The following is a 23,701-nucleotide window of genomic DNA, read 5'->3' as shown; positions in this document are numbered from 1 at the left end:
GGATATGGCAGACAAATGCTGAAGAGTTCACGCAGGGGGCAGCATTTCAACATTTTATGCCATTGGGATCTGTCCTGGGATAGAAGTAAACTGTACAAGAGGAAAGAAATGCATCTGAACTGCAGGGAGAACTGATATCCTGGCAAACACATTTTCCAGTGCTACTGTGGAGACTTTAATCGAGTTGGGTGAGGGGATCCAAATCCACAGTGAAGTAGATGGGAGGCTGGAAGGTCAGTAGACAAGACAGGTGGCAGCATGTCAGGGAGAGAGGAAAATCTGTTGCATTAAGTTGCATTCATTTCTATGAAAAAGGCCTGACAGGTAAGACAGATAAGAATTCAGAGTATGGATAGCTACATTAGGCTGGTATATTATAGAAATTGTGGGGACATGGCTAAGGAAGGGACAGCTAAAATGTTCCAGGTTACTGATGATACAGTTAAGATTTATTTATTGGGCTACAGTGTGGAATAGGCCCTTCAGGTTGTTCAAGGCACATCATCCAGCAATCCCTCAATTTAATCTTAGCCTAATCATGGGACAATTTACAATGATCAATTAATCTACCACCGGTACATCTTTGGACTGTGGGAGGAAACCAGAGCACCCGGAGGAAGCCCTTGCGGTTACAGTGAGAATGTACAAACTCCTTACAGGAAGTGGCGGATGCAGAGGAAAGAGTGGGAGCTGCACTTCCAATTAAGGAGAACATCAGGGCAGCAAAGCATTTAAATGGTGTGCAGACAGAACAGGGTGCAGATTTCTACGTGTCGAAATTCATGAAGGCAACAGTCAGGATGATAAACTGACAGCAAGGTATCAGTTAGGGCAGTTATCCAGATTTAACATGGCCCTTGAAAGTCTAACTTTTGTACAGCCTTTCTACTTAAGCCAGGACCCAAGGTCACCGAGCATACTCGGACAAGATAAAGACACAACTGAAGAATTCTAGGGCACTACTTACTACTGGACTGTTTACTAACTCTCAAGTAGTATTGGCCTTTAATACATAGATTTAATTGGTTATTGAAAATGAAATACATATGATTCACACTTGAATTTGTAAATGATAGTATTCAGAAGTGCACGAAGTTGCTATTTGATTAACATCTTTATATAATTAGTTAACTTCTGTATAGTAGTGCCATTTCTTTGTTCAAACTTCAGAACAGTGTGGCAACAGGGGACATGCTATTCTCCTTGTGCACAAATAAGGAGTGATTGAAGAAAGAATGGAAGTTGTCATTGGTGATGACCATCTGAGATAGAATTACTAAAAGATCATCCAGTGAGGCTTTATGGTGGAGCTGAGAAATAAGGAAAAGGTCACCTTGTTGGGATTGTACTATAGGCTACCTAATAGTCACTGGGAATTAGTGAAACAAATATGCTGAAAGTGATTTCAGAAAGTTGCAAGAATAAAGGGGTTGTTCACAGGAGGTTTTAACTTTCCTAATGTAGACTGGGACTGTCATCATGCTAAAACTGCTGTGTTTACAGCAGTTTGGCTTAGGCAATATATAGGCTAGATAAAGGAAAAGAGCAAATTTTGACCCACCCTTGGAAAATATGGCAAGGTAGGCGACTATGGAGTCAGTTTGGGACCAGCGAACATCATTCTATTGACCTTAAATTAGCTATAGAAAGAGTCAAACCTAGTGCACAAGTTAAAAGTTCTAAATTGGGACAAAGAAAATTTTTACCATATTAAACAGGAACTAGCTGAAGTTGATTGGAGTAGGATGCTTGCAGGCAAAGGGACATCTGGCAATTGGGAGACTTTTAAAAACGAGCTAGGGATCAAGAAAGGTACATTCCTGTTAGAGTGAAGGCTATGCTAGCAGGAGTAGGAAATGCTGGACGACAACATACGTTGAAGCTCTAGTCAGAAAAACTGAGGCACAGGTCAGATCAGATTGTGAGGAGCTGTTGGCTTGTGCATTGTAGGAGTGAGATTTGAAAAAAGTGATTGGGGCCAGTCTGGACATTCTGCACATTTGAGATCACAGGGCAGCTGACCGAGCAGAGGCATTCAACAACAGTCAGGTTTCTGGCACTGATTTACAAAGTGTATTAGAAGCAGATAAAATAGCAATATTTAAGAGTCATTTAGGCTGGTGTGTGAACAGATAAGGAACAGAGGGATATAAACTATGTGTGGGCAGATGGGACTTGGTTAGTTTGGTATCATGGACCAAAGAGATTACTTTAGTGCTGTATTTTCTATGTTCTACAAGTTGAGTGTGTTGCCCTCCAGGTGCTGAGGTCTAGGACATCTCAGAGCAGCTGCAGAATGTTCACAAGGGGAAAATGAGCAGCCAGAGGTGGTTCAGATTGGCATCAATTACATAGGTAGAAAGTGGGAGGAGGTCCTGTACAGACTATAGAGAGTTAGGAAAGAGGCTTAAGAGCAAGACCTCCAAGGTAGGAAGCTCTGGAATACTCCCAGTATCACATGCTAGTCAGGGCAGGAACTAGTTAATCGTACAGATGAATGAATGGCTGAGGAACTAGTGCAGGGGTTATGGTTTCAAGTTCTTAAATCACTGGAAGCTCTTCTGAGGCAGGGGTAACCTGCACAAGAGGAATGGGTTACACCTAAACTATGAGGAGAACCAATCTCTGAACATCAGCAGCTCCTCGGTAGAGATCATTAAGAGCACCAAATTTCTTGGTGTTCACCTGGCGGAGAATCTCACCTGGTCCCTCAACACCAGCTCCATAGTAAAGAAACCCCAGCAGTGTCTCTACTTTCTGCGAAGGCTGAGGAAAGTTCATCTCCCACCCCCCATCCGCACCACATTCTACAGAGGTTGTATTGAGAGCATCCTGAGCAACTGCATCACTGCCTGGCTCGGAAATTGCGCCATCTCGGATCACAAGACCCTGCAGCGGATAGTGAGGTCAGCTGAAATCATCGGGGTCTCTCTTCCAGCCATTAGACATTTACACCACACACTGCATCCGCAAAGCAAACAGCATTATTAAGGACCCCATGCACCCCTCATACAAACTCTTCTCCCTCCTACCATCTGGGAAAAGGCACTGAAGCATTCAGGCTCTCACGACCAGACTATGTAACAGTTTCTTCCCCCAAGCAACCAGACTACTCAATACCCAGAGCCTGGACTGACACCAACTTACTGCCCTCTACTGTGCCTATTGTCTTATTATTTATTGTAATGCCTGCACTGTTTTGTGAACTTTATGCAGTCCTGGGTATGTCTGTAGTCTAGTGTAGTTTTTGTGTTGTTTTACGTTGTTCAGTGTAGTTTTTGTATTGTTTCATGTGGCACCATGGTCCTGAAAAACATCTTTTTTACTGTGTACTGTACCAGCAATTATGGTCGAAATGACAATAAAAAGTGACTTGACTTGACTAGGAGGTTCGCTAGGGCAGTCTAAAGCCTCCGTTGGTCAGATTTGACCATGGAGATTGAGTCCTAGCTGTCTAGATATGCAGGCCTGGGCAGTACGATATGGAGGGCAAGCTGTTGCCTATGTAGCAAGCTCCCCCTCTCCATATAGCTGATGAACCCAAAGGAACACAGAGACTGATGCACTTTGGTACCAGCAACATCGCAGGAGTTGCCAGTCAGCATTAAATTCAATGTAGGACTGCTTTTGGGAATCCAACTCCATAACTTCCCCTTGGGAGTTTCCTCTCCAAGCCTGTCCCATGAGTAGGAATAGCCTCAAGGCAGCGGAGCTGCAAACCACATCTGATCAGTACCTACTCTGTAAGGTTTAAACTAGTTTACCAGGGGGATGGAAACCAAGACAGTGTGTCAAAAAATGGAGGGATGCATAGGAAGACCAACGTCAGGGCCTGCAAAGGCAGACAAGTGCAAAGTAATAGATGCAATAGAATGGATTAGTTTGAAGAGTGACAGTGATGGGTGAAGGTGACAAACTTAGAGCATGGATCAGTACATGAAATGATGATGTTGTGGCCATTACAGAGACTTGGTTGAGAGAGGGACAGGAATCAGTGCTTAATGTCCTAGGGTTTTGAAGTTTTAGAAAAGATAAGGGAAGGGGTTAAGGGAGTAAGCATAAGAGTTGCAGTATTAATTAGGGACAATATCACAGCTGCAAGCAGAGGGGACATAATGGAAGGCATATCCACTGAGTCTATATGGGTAGATCCTATCTTGAGGCCCAAATCCCAGCCAATTTAGTTTAAATCCTCCCCAACAGCTCTAACTAATTAGAATGGGCAGATAAGTGGAAAATGGAGTACAGTGTAGGGAAATATGTGGCTGTGCACTTTGGTAGAAGGAATAAGGTGTAAACTACTTTCTAAACAGGGAAAAAAGCAGAAATTAGAGGTGCAAAGGAACTTGGGAGTTCTCATGCAGGTTGAGTTGGTAGTAAGGAAAATGCAACATTAGCATTCATTTTAAGTGGACAAGTATATTTTTTTAATATACTTTGATGTATTGCTGAGGCTTTATAAGGCATTAGTCAGATTACATGTAATATTTGGGTATTTAAGCGGTTTTGGGCCCCTTATCTAATAAAGCATGTGCTGCATGAGAGGATCCAGAGAAGGTTCACAATGATTCCAGAAATGACAGGATTAATGTATTATGAATGTTTAAAGGCTCTGAGCCTGTGTTCAACTGGAGTTTACAAGAATGGGGGGGGGGGGGGTTCTCATTGACATCCAGCAGATATTGAAAGGCCTATATATAGAGTGGACGTGGAATGTTTCCTGTAGTTGGAAAGTCTAGAACCAGAGGGCACAACCTCATAATAGAGGGACATCCATTTAGAATGGAGGTGAGGAGGAGCTTCTTTAATCAGAGACTAGTGAATCTGTGTAATTCATTGCTGCAGATGAGTGTGAAGGCCAAGTCACTAGGTATACTTAAAGCAAGGTTAATAGGTTCTTGATTAGTCAGGATAGTAAAGGTTATGGGGAGAAGGCAGGAGAATGGCAAAAATAAACCATGACAGAATGACAGTCAGTCTGAGTGGGCCAAATAGCCTAATTCTGCTCCTATGTCTTAGTCTTATAACTAGGGAGAGGGTGGGAAATTTTGCTTTGATACAAAGGATATTGGTGAGATCCTTGATGAGCATTTTTAAAATCAGAATTTACTGAGGACACAGAGGCAAATGCCAAAAATATTAATATGCTATGGTAATTCAAAGTAAAGGAGGTAGCGTTGGGTCTCTAAAAGAGCATTATGTCCCTAGTGCCCAATGGTATATCCCAGGTTATTGAGAGGCAAGTAAAGAGATTGCTGGGGCTTTGAGCAATACTTTGTTCCACCCCAACCACTGGCAAGTAACTAGTGTTCCATTGTTCAAGGGAATCAGGGATAATCCTAGAAACCTTGACAGGTGAGTCTCACGTCAGTTACTGGAGAGAATACTTACGGATACGATTTATGAGCATTTGGAAAACCATGACATAATTAAGGAGAGCCAGCATGGCGAGTCGTGTCTTACTAACGAGTTTTGTGAGGTGACGAGGGTAATTGATGAAGGTAGAGCTGTGGATTTTAGTAAGCCATTTGACACAATCCATCATAGGAGACTAATCTAGATGATTAAGATTCATGGTTCAATGGTGAATTGGACTCAAAACTGCCATGCCCATAAAAGACAGGATGGTATTTGAAGGGACTTAATTCTAACAAAGACAGCGATCCAATAGGGTTCTGTACTGGGTCCTCTGCTGTTTGTTATGTACATAAGTGACCTGGATAAAAGTGTACATAGATGGGTGGTTTAGTAAGTTTGCAGATGATACCAAGATTGGTGGTGTTGTGGATAGGCTGTTCAACTGGGATAGATCAGCAAAATATAGATCAGTTGCAGAAATGGGTGGAGAAATAGCAGATTTAACCTGGCCAAATATAAAGTGCTGCATCTTGGTAGGTCAAATATAAAGAACCAGTACACTAAGGGCAAGACACATAAGTGATGAGCAGAGGGAGCTTGGGGTCAAAGGTCATAACTCTCTAAAAGTGACTACACAGTTTGATAGGGTGGTTAAGGCGGCAAATGTTTTGCTTACGTGCCTTTTAGTAAAGGCACTGAGTTCAAAAGTCAGGAAGTTACGCTGCAGCTTTATAAACTTAGTTTGGCCACATCTGGAGTACTTCATAGTTCTGGTTGCCCCATTATAGAAAAGATTCCAAGCTTTGGAATGATGCAGAAGAGGTTTACCAGAATGCTACCTAGAGAGCACGTGCTACAACAAAAGGTTTGATAGACTTTGGTTGTTTTGTCTGGAGCAATACAGGCTGAGGGAAGATCTGATAGAGGTTTAAAAAATTATGAGAGGCAGAGGCAGAGGCAAAGATAGAGTGAACAGATATCTTTCCCCAGGGTTGAAATATCTAATACCGAAGGACATACATTAAAGATGAGAAGACTTAATTTTAAAGATGTGAGGGGCAAGTTTATTTAAGAGAATGGTGTACACCGCCTGGTGTGGTGGTAGAGGCTGATACTGTACATTAGGAACTTTTAAGGGACATGATTGTGAGAAAATTGGAGGGATATAGAAATTGTGTAGACTGAGGAGATTTGTTCAATTAGCCTTTTGATCACTAATTTAATTGTTGACACAACATCATGGGCCAAAAGGCCCCTTCTTATACTGTATATTGTTCAATGTTCTTGATAATTCATTTAAAGGAGAGATGCAATACCTCACAGCAGCAAAATAATTCATGAATATTTCCATTGTTGCCATTTATTACCAGGTTCTGGAATTCACACAATGCATAATACCAAATGAGAAAATACCAGAGAATATTAAAAGCATCTAATTTCCTGTTCTTCAGCAATATCCCTAATTCTGATTTCATCTACTGTGAAAAGCTATACAAATCCAATGAATCTCAAATGATAACTGTTAAAGTCCTTTCAAAACTTTCAAATTAAATTCACAGTAATTCTTAGAAATGTAAATAGTTTAGAAAATATTATCCAAGGAATCGTCCTGCATGCAATCATGTTCATCTCAAAATGCAATGCAACAGTGATGAAAATTAGGGCTGGAGATTGAATAGATGTGGGAATGTTGTGGGAATTGTATCAAAATTGAAATAAAGCAGTCTTTTCAAAACAAAATTTAAACAGGCACAGAAAGCACATCAGGGCAAAGGAAAACAAGTCAGTTACTGGACAGAATACTTAGGGAAAAGATTTATGAGCATTTGGAAGTACAGGGCAAGTGAATTAAGGAAGAAATTGTGGTGTTATCATCTAGAAACTAATATGGGTTAGCCCCCATATCTTTCAGTCTACAAGTCTTGGAATTCAATTTGAAATCTTAAAGGTTTAAGTATAGTTTTTCCACTTTTGCCAGTTCTTACTCTGTTTATATTATTTCAAATAGTTTAACGCGGCCATGAAAAAAAACCGGGGGATAAAATGAACAGTACATTCCCATTGGCTTCCAATGTGCATTCAGATCCATCTTCAAGAAGCAGCTAGTCATTTCTCACACTGGCTCACCAATGTAGTATACTACAACTTCACCCACATTTATACTAGGTTGAGGCAGATTTGGAATAATCTCACCCTAGTACAAATACATGTCCTTTAAGCAATACTATGAATGTGGCTATGTTAGATTGCACTTGTTTCCATGCAGAGTGCCATTACTTAATGAATACTTTACTCGAGAACATGCCATTTGTAAAAACGACACAACCATATAAATGTGTATTGCTATGGGAATAAGTATTTTGTTGTTTATTGTTTGTTGCACACAAACACACTGCTCTCAGCTTCACCAACCAAAATTCTAGATAGGTCTCAACATGCCAGAAGTCTTGCCAAATATTAGAAAAGTACTTATTGGACTTTGCCCTTTGTACTGAAGTGAGCAATGTAATTTGTACACACCAAGCAGCTGGCAACTTCTGTTAAAGGTAGAAATTGCAGTTAAAACTGAAAAGTCGGTTCATCCATTACTGTTGAATTTGAGACGTAGAAAATGAGAAGAATTCTATAGACCTATTATTAAGGCTTTTTGCATTCTCCTTTCACTTGCCAATAGAAACCAAATTCAATCAGCAGCAAGATAATCCCAGAACATGGCACGCTCTGCTTCGCTTGTTCCAAGTATATATTGATCGATCCAAAGTTTGTTATTTTAACACAATTAGCAGATGAATCTTAAGTTTGTTGCATTTAAGACTGTTCTTAAACTGAAAATAGATTCTTTGTTGTAGATCCACTTTTGCTAGAAGTATCATCATGTGACTGGTACCCAATAAGAGTTTTCAAAGACAGTCCTAGGCGTTCTTTGTACAAATGCCTGTAAAACATGTTTATAAAGTACAAAAGTTAATATCAAGTCAAAATCTGAAATACCACTGTCACCTAAAATATGTCCCATGCAAAACAAATATTGGGAGATAAATCAATGACTCACTAGAAGGAACACTTTCAGATGATGTGTTTCATCAAATTTCACATGATTTTGGGTGAGATCTGCCTTTCTAAATTTCCAGATTTTTCCCTCCTCTCAATTGGACATAGTACAGTAGCTGTTTTCCCATTCTTGAGCTGGTGCTCCTCTACAGCAGCTGAAGGATTAGAAAACCATTCAGCCCTCATGCTTGCACTGACATTCAATAGAATTAACTTGTTTTATCTTGGTACCACTTCCTTGTATTAACCTCAACTCTTAATTCTAACAATATCCTATGACCTTTCAATTCTTTTTGAATACACTCAGTAATGAAGCAATTTCTTACAGGGATTCTGAATGGTGATCCATTAAGCTTGGAAACTGATCGCCACCTGTAGAATGTTTAGAGTCATACAAAACAGAATGGGCCCTTCAGCCTAACTTATCCATGACAACTGTATTGTCCAGCAATCTTAGTCCCATTCACCAGTTCCCATCTGCTCATGTGCAACATATGCTCCCTTCTTTTGCTTAACCAGGGTCTCAGTATCTGTACTTAAGCAGGGTTTCTGAAACTTGCCAGTATTGCTCTCTGCCCTAACAGGAATATAATGGCCCTCAGCTCTTAACATCATATTTTTAAAAGCCTCCCACTTAGCAGACACACCTTTCACTTCAAACAATCATGTCCAATCAACCACTGAATGATCTCACCTATTAGCCCAAATATTTTGCCCAAGTTCAGAAGCTTGACCTGTGAACCAGTCATGTCCTTCTTCATAACTATTTAAAAACTGATATGGTAATTGTACACAAAACACTCACGGACACTTGCATCCAACCTAATTTCCCAGGAAGAGTTATTGTGATGTACCCCCCTAGTAGATACTTCAACAGATTGATCAAAGAAAATTTTATTGGACACATTTCACAAATTCCACTCCAAGTTTTTACACAATGGTGTAACAGCCTATATTAGGGAAGTTAAAATGCCTAACACTACTCCATTACATTTATAACTAGCTGTAATCTTTCTACATATCAGCTCCTCCAAATCCTGCTAAGTTACGGAAACCACCCCCATCATTTCTCAGCCTTACCCAAATGAACTTGCAGGATAATTCCCCAAGAATATATATTTAATGGCTGCTATCCTCTCAACAGGAATGCAACTCCCCTTTTTATCTGCACACCTGTTACACCGGTAGCATCTATATCCTAGAACACTGAGCTGCCAGTTTTACCCTTCTTCTCCCATGGTCCTTTATGGCTATGATATACTAAGTTCCTGGAATTAATCCACATCCTGAATTCATTTATGTTACCTGTCAAGCCTCTTGCATTGAAATAAATGTAATTTACACCAATGGTCTTTCCACTCCCCTTACTGTTCTTCTGTCTTTCCTGGCAATTAAACTGGTTCTCACTGACTGGCACATTATGACCCATTTAATCATCTGCCACTATTTCTCAGGGGTACCCTTCTCCCATCAATCTAGTTTAAAGCCTAAGTAGTACTAGAAAATCTCCCTGATATTGATCCCCCTCCAGTTCAGGTGTAATGCCCCTCTTTTGTACAGGTCACCTACAACCCAGAAAAGATCCTAATGACTCAAGATCTTGAATCACTGCCCCCTGCACTAGTTCCTCAGCATACATTCATCAGAGCCATCTTCCTATTTCAATCCTCACTGACACATGGTATTACTTCCTTTGAGGTAATCTCCCAATGCTTTATATTGACTGCACTGGGGAATTCACTGTCAAGTCCAGAAGTATTTGATACATTTCAAAGCAATAATCCCTCATTAAATTCTTGATGTGCTGACCATTAAATCTCTCATCACAAAACAATCGTTCCCACCTAGGCAACAACTCCATGAACCTTTGTTGCACTCCTACCATATGTATATCCTTCCAGTTACATTGACCTGTAACATTGTGTAATCTCAAATATGCCTATTTAATTGCAACTTGATGTTGTTACTCTTGTCTTCCATGTCCTCTTGCAATAAAAGCCCTCATTGTTTAGCTTATTGATTAATTACTGGATCCCTGCACATGATCTGTGTACAAGGAAACCAGGACTTCTAAATGCCAATACCTTTCAAATTCATCCATTTAGAAAGTAATACAAAAAATGCTGGAGAAATGGAGGAACTTAGCCGATCAGACAGTGTCTATGTAGGGAAATGAACAGGTGGGTTCAGGCTTCTTACTTAGAGATACAGCGTGGAATAGGCCGTTCGAGTCACACTGCCCAGCAACTGCTGATCCAACCATAAACTAATCACAGGATAATTTACAATAACCAATTAACCCAATGACCAGTATGTCTTTAGACTGTGGGAGGAAATTGGAGAACCCAGAGAAAACCCAAGCATACAGACTCTTTACAGATGACATTGGAATTAAACCCTGAACTCCATCACCCCAAACTGTAATAATACCTCACTAACAGTTACACTACCGTTCAAAATTCTAGTCAAATCTGCCTTGGCAAGGTCCCAGGACAAAGAAGAGAAAATATTTCACTCAACTGTGTCCCAGAGAGGCACTGGTTCAAAGGACAGCAAGGTAACTTAGCAACTAGCACAATGCTTTACAGCACCAACGATCGGTTCAATTTCCACCGCTGTCTGTAAGGAACTTGTGCATTCGCATGGCTTTCCTCTGGGTGATCCGATTTCCTCACACATTCTAAAAGATACTGTTAGCAACTTCTGGGCAGGCTACATTGGCACTGGAAGCATAGCAACACTTGCAAGCTGCCCCCAACACATCTTCTTGGTTGTTGAAGTAAACAATGCATTTCTCTGAATGTTTTGATGTTCAGGTCACAAATAAAGCTAATTCTTTAATCATAACGAGTGCATCTGTAACCTGACCTCCAGTGAGAGAGAACATGGCCAAGGAAAAGAAAAACAAACAAGCTTTACTCCAGGAAGATTCTGAAGAACTCCCGATGAACAAGAAGTAAATATGGCAACTGACTTGCCTTCTGGAGAACTGGGTCACTGAGTCATATAACAGGAACAGCCCCTTTGACTCACAATATCTGTGCCAACCATGATCTCAATTTAAAGTACTACATTTCTGCCTAGATGTGGCATATATCCTTCAATCCTTTGTCTGTTTATGTCTTTGCACTAAATGCCTCATAAATATTGTTATCACATCTGCTAGGGATTTCTATATATTAAATCGAACTACTGTATTCTATAATATTCTATTATATAGAATAGTTATACAAGAGTAATTTGTGGATTTGTGTATTATAGAATCTTATAACAGCAAAGCAGTGTTGAAAACATCGCAAATTATTATGGAGCAGTCACATCAGGAAAGGGATTGGTTAGCCATCCAGTTAGTGCTCATGATTGCCCTTCATAACTCCTTAATTCCCATTTCCCCTTCAATTTGTCCTCACATTCCACCAACCATTGAAATAAATCTGCCCAATGACCTATTAAAAACTTTTGATTTGGAGCGTAATGAAAATTTCAATACATTTACATTGAGTTAATTATACACAATTTGTGAAGTCCCAATACACAAAAGGTAAGAAATTAAACTAAAATCAGTATGATTCAGAATAGTTCAACTTTTAACATTGAAAACTTTGACACTAGCACTTACCCTATAGAAACCACTGCTTCTCTGTTTTGGCAGTTTTCTGTCCAGATTGCTATTTTGTCGCCTTTTGGTCTGACGTTTACAACAGCTCCACAAACCTCGTCACTATACTCAAAGGCCTCACCAATCAGACACAAAAGCTGGCACAAGGAACAAAAAAAATTACAACACAAAATTAAGGTTTATCCAATAACTCCCAAAGACCATTCTCCTTGAACAACACAGATAAAGACCTATCCCCATTTTATGGCTTCTATGGTTTCCAATGGTTCCCATTTCCCCAAGTTATGCTATTGCTTTTAATATACTTAAATGCCTTTTACTTCTCTTAATAATATCTGCCAGTAATATTTCATAATCCCCTTCGCCTTCCTAGTTTTATTTTGTAAGTATCTTTCTTAAATTTCCTATATTCCTAAAAGGCATCCTGTTCCTTTCAAACAAGAATATTCAGTTTCTTAACACCAAGGATATGCTGTCTTTGCCTGGCACTCTCACAGAAACATTTCACCCTTGAACTTTGTTTAAAATTTTAAAAACTCACTTCCCAAATGCAGATTTACTTTCAAGAAAATGCTCCCATGTTACGTTTGCCAGACCCTGTCCAGTCACTGATTAAATGACTTGTCATGAGTCTTATAATTAAAAATGGGCAGTTTTGGATTTACACACACTTTTGTGTAATAAAAGCTTACTGGACAAGATAAGGGCTCAGAATGAAAACAGGAAAACTATAGAAATGGGGTGCCATAAGTGTTGAGGTCCGAACAGTTTACAATCATATTCATGATGCAAGAAACCAATTTTATAATATTCAGTTTAAAGCAGCAGGAGACTGATGATAAACAAGTGATTGTGTAGATACTTGAAATCCAGAGTAACAAAAATGCTGGAGGAAATCAGGTCAGGAAACATCTGTGGAGAGGTATAAACAGTTGACATGTCAGGCTGAGACCCTTCATCAGGATTGAAAAGGAAGGGAGAAGGTAGAATCAGGTGGTGTAGTGGTGGGGAGTTGCAGAAGGTGTACAAGCTGGGGTGTGAAAGGTGGTGGGGAAGAGATGAAGTGAAAAGCTGGCAGGTGAAAAAGGTAAAGGGCTGAAGGATGAATCTTATAGGAGAGGAGAGTGGACCATGCAAAAAAAAAAGAGGAAGAGGGCACCAGAGGGAGTTGATAGGTGAGGAAAGGTGTCAGAATTGAGAATAGATAAAGAGAAAGGGAAGGGGAGAAATTACCAAAAGTTAGAGACATCCATGTTTATGACACCAGGTTGGAGCCTACCCAGATGAAATACAAGATGTTGCTCATTCAGCCTGAGAGTAGCTTCATCATGGCAGTTGAGGAGGTTATGGACTGACATGACAGAATGGGAATTGGAATTAAGATGGGAGGCCTCTGGCAAATCATACCTGCTGTGGGTGGAGCAAAGATGCTCAAAAAAGTGCTTCCCCAATTTGTGTCTGGTCTCACCAGTGTAGATGAGGCCATACCTGGAGCAATGAATACAGGATATAATCCCAGACTTCCCGATTAAGTGTTTCCTCATCTGGAAGGACTGTTTAGGGCCATGAATGATGGTGAGGAAGGTGGTGAAGGTGCAGGGGTAGTACTTGCTCTGCTTGAAGAGGTAAGTGCCAGGAGGAGGATCAGTGGGGAGGCAGGGAGAGAGTGATCCCTGTGGAAAGAATTTCACTTCATCACACCCTTCCCCCCCTCCCAACCACCTGATTCTGCCTTCTCCCTTCCTTTTCAGTCCTGATGAAGGGCCTCAGCCTAAAGAATGGGAGAGAGAAGATGTGTTTAGTGGTAGTATGGTAGGAGGATTAGGCAAAGGCAAGGAAAGTTTTATCCCTGTTATGGTAGAAAGGATAGGGTGAGGGTGGATGGGAAGTCGAGAGGTTGAGAGGGCGAACAACTTTAAGATCCCCAGCATAAACATCACTGAGGATTTCATGTGGTCTGCACATGCCGGCTGTGTAGTGAAAAAGGCACAACAGTGCCTCTTTCACCTCAGACAGTTGAGGAAGTTTGGTATGGGCCCCAAATCCTAAGAACTTTCCACAGGGACACAATTAAGAGCATTCTGACTGGCTGCATCACTGTCTGGTATGGGAACTATACTTCCCTCAATCGCAGGTCTCTGCAGAGAATGGTGCGGAGAGCCCAGCATATCTGAGGATGTGAACATCCCATTATTCAGGGCGTTTACAAAGACAGGTATGTAAAAAGGGCCCGAAGGATCACTGGGAACCCGAGTCACACAAGCCACGAACTGTTCCAGCTGCTACCATCAGGGTAATGGTACTACAGCATAAAAGCCAGGCCCAACAGGCTCCAGGACAGATTCTTCCACCAGGCCATCAGACTGATTAATTCATCCTGACAACTTTATTTCTATACTATATTGACCGTCTTGTTGTACATACTATTTATTATAAATTACTATAAATTGCACATTTAGACAAAGATTTTTACTCATGTATATGAAGGATGTAAGTAATAAAGTCAAATCAATTATTCATCTGCCACAATAATAAGACAATCTGCCTAAATTAATGACACAAACAATTGTACCATTTTGTCAATACAGAGTACGCCACTTAAACAATCACAGTCTAGGTTCAAATTATGTGAACCTCTAGGGCAACGCCTTCTACAAAATCTATTTGGAATCAGGTGTTCCAATCAATGAGATGAGATTCAAGGTTGCAGAGGTGCCCTGCCCTTAAAAATAAAATGGCACCAGGTCAGGTTACTGAAAGAGCCTGCTCTTCTCCAGAAAGATCTGCTTATGTGCACCTTGCATCAATCAAAACAACTTTGAGGACCTTACAAGAATTGTAGAAATGCATCAAACTGGAAATGGCAAAAAAAGCATTTTCAAAGACCTGAGTGTTCATCAGACCACAGTAAGAGAAATAGTCTGCAAAAGGAGAAAACTCAGTACTGTTGTTACTCTCCCAAGGAATGGGCATCCTGCAAAGATCACACCAAGAGCACAACGTGCAACACTGAAGAAGTGAAAAAGAACCTAAGGTTAACAGCTAAAGACCTGCAGAAATCTCTAGAACTTGTTGAAGTCCCTGTTCATACATCCACTATAAGAAAAACACTGAAAAAGAATGGTGTTCATGGAAGGATACCTCAGAGGAAATCATTGCTCTCTAAAGGAAAAAAAAGCTGCTGCACTTCAAGTTTGCAAAAGACCACTTGGATGTTCCACAATGTTATGTGGAAGATGAGACAAAAGTAGAACTTTTTGGCAGAAATGCACATCATTATGTTTGGAGGGAAAAGGGCAATGCATACCTACACCAAAACTTCATCCCAACTATGAAGCATAGTGGAAGGAGCATCATGGTTTGAAGCTGCTTTGCTGCCTCAGGGCTGGGACAACTTGCGATTGTTGAGGAAACAATGAATTCCAAGTAGTATGAAGTCATTTTACAGCAGAATGTCAGGATAGCGGTCTGACATCTGAAGCTTAGAAGGGTTCACAAACTTTTTCTTGCAACTGTATATTCAAGTTAGCTGTGCGAGTTAGTTTTACTAATAAAAGATATCAGTAAACAGTCTGTTTCCAGAGATGGAGACAAAGGGACCAAGAAAGGGCAGAAAGGGGTCAGAGATGGACCAAGTAAATTTGAGGGCAGAGTGGAAGCTAGGTGCAAAGTTGGTGAAATTAACGAACTCAGCATGGGTGCATGAAACAGCACCAATGCAGTTGTTAAGAGTTGGGTAGCATTACCAGTGAAGACTTGGAACATTTAGCTGCACATGGCTACACCTTGGGTTTGGAGAAAGTAGGAGGAGGCAAACAAAATACTTGAATATGAGGGCCAACTTTTCTAGACAGAGGAGGGTGGTGGTGGAGGGGAGCCGTTTAGGTCTCTTGTCTAGAAAGAAGCAGAGTGCTTTGAGGCCTCTGTGATGGGGGATGGATGTGTACAGGGACTGGACATCCATTCTGAAAATGATGCAATCAGGACAAGGAAACTGAAAGTGGTTGAAGAAATCAAGAGCATGTTAAATGTCATGGATATAGCTGGTTAAGGATTGATCCAGGAACGATAAAATTGAGGTAAGGTATGCAGACAAGAGTTCAGTGGAGCAGGAGCAGGCATAAACAATGACCCTAGGTGGAAAGCCAGTGTTGTGGATCTTGGGTAGGAGATAGAAATGAGGAGTGCCAGGTAAGGGAACTGAGGTTGATGCCAGTGGATGGGAGAACCCCAGAGGCAATAAGGTTGGCAAAGATACCAGTGACAATGGCCTGATGCTCCTGAGTGGGTTCCTTTTCAAGAGGTATCCAAGAGTTCCCACCTAGCCTCAGCAATGTAGGTCAGTCTAGAAGACTGCAATATAATCCACCTTGTCTGTGAATTTGATGAAGTTGAGAAGGCCATTGAACATTGTTGTTCAGAGATCAGATCATTTTCATACAAGAAACATTGGTATACAAGTTCAGCATGTAACGTGGAATTTGTTAATTTAGCAGCAGTTCAATGCAATATATAATATAGAAGAAAAAAAAGGTAAATCAATTAAAATTTGTGCAAAAACAACAGAAATAACGGGTTAAATGTCCATTTAGGAACCATATGGCAGAGAGGAAGAAGTTGTTCCTGAATTGCTGAGCGTGTGTATTCAGGCTTCTGTACCTCTTACTTGATGGTAATTGTGAGAAAAGGGAGTGCCCTAGGTGCTGGAGGTCCTTAATAATGGACACTGACTTTTTGAGACACCACTCATTGACAATGTCCTCGGTACTTTTGTAGGCTAGTACCCAAGATGGAGCCAACTAAATTTACAACCCTCTGCAGCTTCTTTCAGTCCTATGCAGTAGCAATCCCCCTACCCTCACATTGATACAGCCTGTCAGAATGCTCTCCATGGTACATCTATTGAAGTTCTTGAGTGTATTTGTTATACCAAATCTCTTCAAACTCCTAATGAAGTGGACGCTGTCTTGCCTTCTTTATAACTGCATCTACATGTTGGGACCAGGTTAGGTCCGCAGAGATCTTGACACCCAGGAACTTGAAACTGCTCATTCTCTCTACATCTGATCCTTCTATGAGGATTGGAATGTGCTCCTTCATCTTACCCTTCCTGAAGTCCACAATCATTTATTTCGTTTTACTCCTGTTGAGTGCCACTGCAACACCATCCACTAGTTCGTATATTGCACTCCTATATGTCCTCTCATCTCCATCTGAGAATTTACCAACAATGGTTGTATCATCAGCAAATTTATAGATGGCATTTGAGCTATCCCTAGTCACAGAGTTGTGGGTTATAGAGAGAGTAGAGCAGTGGGCTAAGCACACACCCGAGATGCACCAGTGTTGATTTGTCAGCAAGATATTATCAGCAATCCACAGAGATTGTGGTCTTCCGGTTAGGAAGTCGAGGATCCAATTGCAGGAGGTGGTACAGAGGCCAGGTTCTGTAACTTCTCAATCACGACTGTGTGAATGATGGTGTTAAATGCTGAGTTCTTGACATTGGTGTTTGTATTGTCCAGGGGGTCTAAGGCTGTGTGAAGAGCCATTGAGATTGCATCTGCCATTGACCTATTGTGGCAATAGGCAAATTACAGTGGGTCCAGGTCCTTGCTGAGGCAGGAGTTCAGTCTAGTCATGACCATCCTCTCAAAGTCTTGCTGTATGGAAAGAGCACTTCTAGTTAACTCTGCAGAGCTTTGCTTTCATTCTTGAAAGCAAGTTCAGATGAAAAGTTTTCTCCCACAGTCCAAATTGGTATGGTAAACCATCCTGTGACTAAGCTAATGTTAAATAGGTGGATTTGGACTGTGTGTGTGGCATGTGGCCAAGTGGCTAAGGCATCAGTCTAGTGATCTGAAGGTCACTAGTTCGAGCCTTAGCTGAGGCAGCGTGTTGCGTCCTTGAGCAAGGCACTTAACCACACATTGCTCTGCGATGACACCGGTGCCAGACTGTATGGGTCCTAATGCCCTCCCCTTGGACAACATCGGTGGCGTGGAGAGGGGAGACTTGCAGCATGGGCAACTGCAGGTCTTCCTTACAACCTTGCCCAGGCCTCAGTTATCATCGAAAATAGATGGACAGCTGAAGAGAGAAATATGTGGATTGCTGGGCCAGAAGGGTCCATTCCACTCCGCTCCGTATCTCTAAATAAACAAACAAAAGCTCGTTTTATGGTGACAGGATTGTACAGCAGCAGCTCCAGAGACCTGGGTTTGCACATTCTCTCCATCACCATTTGTGTGTTCCAGCTTCGTCTAAAATCCCAATGCATGCACATTAATTGGCTACTATAAACTACCCAGGTGACAAGTCATAAACAAAAAATTAAAGGGAAGTTGATGGTCACACAAGAGAATAAAGTTATGGGGTAAAGAGATACAATGGATTCCTCAGCTAGAATGGACTCTGGAGACAGAAGATGTCATTGAAACATTAGAGAGGTCCTGTCATGATTGATGCTCTAATGGAGACCAACTGAGAACTAAGGGGCATGGTCTCGGTATAACAAAATGAATAATTTCTGTCAGTTGCAGATGGTGCTTCATTCAAGACAGCATTAATTTTTGGGGGAGATTGAAGGTTAAGGAGTTTGCCTGAGAAAATGTGAGGTTAATAATCAGATCAAATGATCTTATCAAATGGTGGAGCATATTCAAGAGCCTACTCGTTTTGACTTTTTATGTTTGAGTGGATATAATGTGGAACCTGTATGAAGATTTGATGAGAAGAGTAGACACCCTTTAGAATAAGCTACATATGTAAGATGTATCATTGGAATCAAATGAAAAGTAGGCCAAGCACAGAACAGTCAATGTAAACAGCCAGTTTCTATGCTGCAGTATTCCATACCACTAAGACTGCGGCTGACCTTTTGCAGCACTAAGTTGGATGGAATTATCAGCTTATAAAATCCATACTGCAGCTACATTCAGAACTTGGAACCCAGAGTGTCTTAATTATGCACAATAAAGGAGAAATGCAGTTACTGTTTCCAGCCAGTATCGATCCAGATCATTGTGCCTCTGTTGCTTGTTAAGCGTCATTAGCCATCTTCCACCTTTTTTATTCTTGTCATCTTCCCACATTGGTTTAATACCATCCTGTTAAGATATAGTGTATTAGATTCATCCAAAATACAGCTTTATCAAATATCATGAAAAATTGTATGACATCATCCCCATTCCTCAGACAACTACTTTTGCCTTTCGTTCACAGCATATTCATCCCACAGAGACCCAATTCTTGCCAATATCTCCTTGCACCCCACACCAGATCCCATGCTAAATGGTTAACTCCTTTCTTCTGGTTACTTCTTCAGTGGTTTGAATCGGGCACGACTACACAAATGTGTGGAGGTCAGCCAGTGAGAACAGCAGGAAATGCTTAAAAAGAAGACAGTTTATAGAGTGGGCGAGGGAGTAGTGGGAGACAGAAGGTTCGAGATGAGGTAGGTTATCTGTTTAGAATACAGACAGAAAGTATGTGTGGTATGGGTGAGAGGCTGGTTTTCTGTGCTCAATGTCGGATGTGGGAGGTCCTGGAGACTCGCAGCCTCCCAGACGGCCGCACCTGCACTAGGTGCGTTGAGCTGCAGCTCCTTAGGGACTGCGTTAGGGAACCAGAGATACAGCTCGATAACCTTCGTCTGGTCAGGGAGAGTGAGGAGATGATAAAGAGGAGCTATAGGCAGTTAGTCACTCTGGGGCCTGGGGAGACAGACAAGTGGGTAACAGTCAGGAGAGGGAAGGGCAAGAAGCAGATGCTAGAGAGTACTCCAGTGGCTGCCCTCCTTAACAATAAGTACTCCTGTTTGAGTACTGTTAGGGGAGACAAGCCTACCTGGGGGGAAGCAACAATGGTCGCACCTCTGGCACAGAGTCTGGCCCTGTGGCTCAGAAGGGTAGGGAAAGCAAGAGGATGCAGCAGTGATAGGTGACTCTATAGTTAGTGGGTCAGATAGGCGATTCTGTGGATGCAGGAAATAAACACATATGGTAGTTTGTCTCCCAGCTGCCAGGGTCTGGGATGTTTCTGATGGCGTCCATGATATCTTGAAGTGGGAAGGAGAACAGCCACAGAGGTCGTGGTACATATTGGTACCAATGACATAGGTAGGAAAAGGGAGGAGGTCCTGAAAACAGATAGGGAGTTAGGAAGGAAGTTGAGAAGCAGGACCTCATCTCGGGATTATTGCCTGTGCCACGTAACAGTGAGTATAGGAATAGAATGAGGTGGAGGATAAATACGTGGCTGAGGGAATGGAGCAGGGGCAAGGATTCAGATTTCTGGATCATTGGGACCCCTTCTGGGGCAGGTGTGACCCGTATAAAAAGGACAGGTTGCACTTTAATCTGAGGGGGACCAATATCCTGGCAGGGAGGTTTGCAAAGGCTATTGGGGAAAGATTAAACTAGAACTGATGTGGGAAAAAAGTGGGAACCAAACTGAAGTGATGGAGGAAAGGGAGGTTGGCTGCTCACAAATAGAGAAAGCTTGGAGACAGTACGAAAAAAACGATAGGCAGGTGATAGAAAGGGATGCACTCAGACTGAAGGTTTGAGATGTGTATTTTAATGCGAGGAGTATTATGAATAAAACGGATGAACTTAGATTGTGGATCAGCACTTGGGAGCTATGATGTTGTGGCCATTATAGAGACTTGGATGGTGCAGGGGCAGGAATGGCTACTTCAAGTGCCAGGCTTTACATGTTTCAGAAAGGACAGGGGAGGGGGTGTGGCACTTTTGATCAGAGATAGTGTCATGGCTGCAGGAAAGGATTAAGTCATGGAAGGGTTGTCTATGGAGACTATCTGGGTGGAAATTAGGAATAGGAAGGGGTCAATAACCCAATAGTAACAGGAGCACAGAGGAGCAGATAGGCAGACAGATCCTGGAAAGGAGTAATAACAACAGGGTTGTTGTGGTGGGAGATTTTAATTTCCCAAATATTGATTGGCATTTCCCTAGATTGAGGGGCTTAGATGGGATGGCGTTTGTTATGTATGTTCAGGAAGGTTTCTTGAAACAATATGTAGATAAGCCTACAAGGGAAGAGGCTGTACTTGATCTGGTATTGGGAAATGAACCTGCTCAGGTGTCAGGTTTCTCAGTGGGAGAGCATTTTGGAGATAGTGATCACAATTCTATCTTCTTTACCACAGCATTGGAGAGGGATAGGAACAGACAAGTTAGGAAAGTGTTTAACTAGAATAAGGGGAAATATGAGGCTATCAGGCAGGAACTTGGAAGCATAAATTGATAACAGATGTTCTCAGGGAAACTTACGGTAGAATGTGGCAAATGTTCAGGAGATATTTGAGTGGGGTTCTGTGTAGGTATGTTCCAATGAGACGGAAAGAATGGTAGGGTACAGGAACTGTGCTGTACAAAGGCTGTTGTAAATCTAGTCAAGAAGAAAAGAGCTTATGAAAGTTAAAAAAAACTAACCAATGATAGAGACCTTAAGATTATAAAACTAGCAGGAAGGAGCCTAAGAATGAAATTAGAATCCAGAAGGGGTCATGAGAAGGCCTTGGTGGGCAGGATTACGGAAAACCCCAAGGCATTCTACAAGTATGTGAAGAGCAAGAGGTTAAGACGTGAGAGAATAGGACCAATCAAGTCTGACAGTGGAAAAAGTGTGAATGGAATTAGAGGAGATAGCAGAGGTACTTAATGAATACTTGCTTCAGTATTCACTATGGAAAAGAATCTTGGCGATTGTAGGGATGTCTTGCAGCAGACAGAAAAGCTTGAGCATGTACATATTAAGGAAGAAGATGTGCTAGAGCTTTTGGGAAGCATTAAGTTGGATAAGTCACCGGGATCGGACATGATGTACCCCAGGCTACTGTGGGAAGCAAGGGAGATAGCTAAACCTTTGGCGATGATGTTTGCATCATCAATGAAGATGGGAGAGGTTCCGGAGGATTGGAGGGATACGGATGTTTTTCCATTATTCAAGAAAGGGAGTAGAGATAGCCCAGGAAATTATAGACCAGTGAGTCTTACTTCAGTGGTTGGTAAGTTGATGAAGAAGATCCTGAGAGGCAGGATTTATGAACATTTGGAGAGGCATAATATGATTAGGAATAGTCAGCATGGCTTTGTCAAAGGCAGGTCGTGCCTTATGAGCCTGAGTGAATTTTTTTGAGGATGTGACTAAACACATTGATGAACAGTAGATATAGTGTATATGGATTTCAGCAAGGCATTTGACATGGTACCCCATGAAAGGCTTATTGAGAAAGTAAGGAGGCATAGGTTCCAAGGGGACATTGCTTTGTGGATCCAGAACTGGCTTGCCCACAGAAGGCAAAGAGTGGTTGTAGACAGGTTGTATTCTGCATGGAGATCGGTTACCAGTGGTGTGTTTCAGGGATTTGTTCTGGGACCCCTACTCTTTGTGATTTCTATAAATGATCTGGATGGGGAAGTGGAATGATGGGTTAGTAAATTTGCTGATGATACCAAGGTTGGAGGTGTTGTGGATAGCATGGAGGGTTGTCAGAGGTTACAGTGGGACATTGATAGATGCAAAACTGGGCTGAGAAGTGGCAGATGGAATTCAACCCATAAGAGTGAGGTGGTTAATTTTGGTAGGTCAGAAATAATGGCAGTATATAGTATTAATGGTAAGACTCTTGGCAGTGTGGAGGATCAGAAGGATCTTGGGGTCCGAGTCCATAGGACACTCAAAGCTGCTGCGCAGGTTGACACTGTGGTTAAGAAAGCATACATTGCATTGGCCTCCATCAATCATGGGATTGAGTTTAAGAGCCAAGAGGTAATGTTGTAGCTATAGAGGACCCTGGTCAAACCCCACTTGGGAGTACTGTGCTCAGTTCTTGTTGCCTCACTACAGGAAGGACGTGGAAATCATAGAAAGGGTTCAGAGGAGATTTACAAGGATGTTGCCTGGATTGGGGAGCATGCCTTATGAGAATAGGTTGAATGAACTCAGCCATTTCTCCTTGGAGCAACAGAGGATGAGAGGACTCCTGATAGAGGTATATAAGATGATGAGAGGCATTGATCGTGTGGATAGTCAGAGGCTTTTTCTGCAGAGCTGAAATGGTTAGCACAAGAGGGCATAGTTTAAGGTGCTTGGAAGTAGGTACAGAGGAGATGTCACAGATGTCATGGGTAAGTTTGCTTGGTTTTTTTTTATTACACGAAGAGTGGTGAGTGTGTGGAATGGGCTGCCAGCAGCGGTGGTAGAGGCGGTTACAATAGGGTCTTTTAACAGACTCCTTGATTGATACAGGGAGCTTAGAAAAAAAGAGGGCTATGGGTAAGCCTAGGTAGTTCTAAGGTAAGGACATGTTTGGCACAGCTTTGTGGGCCAAAGGGTCTGTATCGTGCTGTAGGTTTTCTACGTTTCTATTGCAACAGGATTGAGCCTTGCTTCCGGATACAGAATCAGTTTCAGGAAAGTAAGTACAAGTAATGTCTGTTCCAGAACGATCACTTCTGTCCATCGACCCTAAATTTTGCCAGCAAATGTTAGAAGGGAAAAGGTGGGCTTGAACAGACCAATAATGACAATTCCAGAGTTTTCATTTTATTTCAGATGATTAACAGAGACGCCTTTCAAAACTGGGGGGGGGGGAGGGAAGGGGAAATGGAAACTTCACTGCACTTTCAGTAAGAATGCAAAGAG

At 41.7% G+C, this 23,701-nt stretch overlaps 1 protein-coding gene across 2 annotated transcripts in view; it reads right to left on the bottom strand.

The window, feature by feature from the left end:
• Nucleotides 1-6,684: 6,684 nt before the first annotated feature.
• Nucleotides 6,685-23,701, bottom strand: part of eif4e1c (eukaryotic translation initiation factor 4E family member 1c) — a 76,289-nt gene continuing 59,272 nt past the window's right edge. The window contains exons 5-7 of one of the 2 annotated variants that reach the window (XM_059947284.1): nucleotides 19,024-19,137; nucleotides 12,029-12,165; nucleotides 6,685-8,293 (exon numbers count right to left, since the gene is read on the bottom strand). In XM_059947284.1, the coding sequence (XP_059803267.1) occupies nucleotides 8,179-8,293; nucleotides 12,029-12,165; nucleotides 19,024-19,137 (366 nt within the window). In that variant the 3' untranslated portion in view covers nucleotides 6,685-8,178. The remainder of the gene's footprint in view (nucleotides 8,294-12,028; nucleotides 12,166-19,023; nucleotides 19,138-23,701) is intronic. The other variant, XM_059947285.1, reaches the window with a different exon arrangement.

The sequence above is a fragment of the Hypanus sabinus genome, chromosome 22 (assembly GCF_030144855.1).
Source record: "Hypanus sabinus isolate sHypSab1 chromosome 22, sHypSab1.hap1, whole genome shotgun sequence".
NCBI lineage: Eukaryota > Metazoa > Chordata > Chondrichthyes > Myliobatiformes > Dasyatidae > Hypanus > Hypanus sabinus.
Note: the sequence above shows the minus strand (reverse complement) of the source record. Positions and strands in the feature narration are given on the sequence as shown.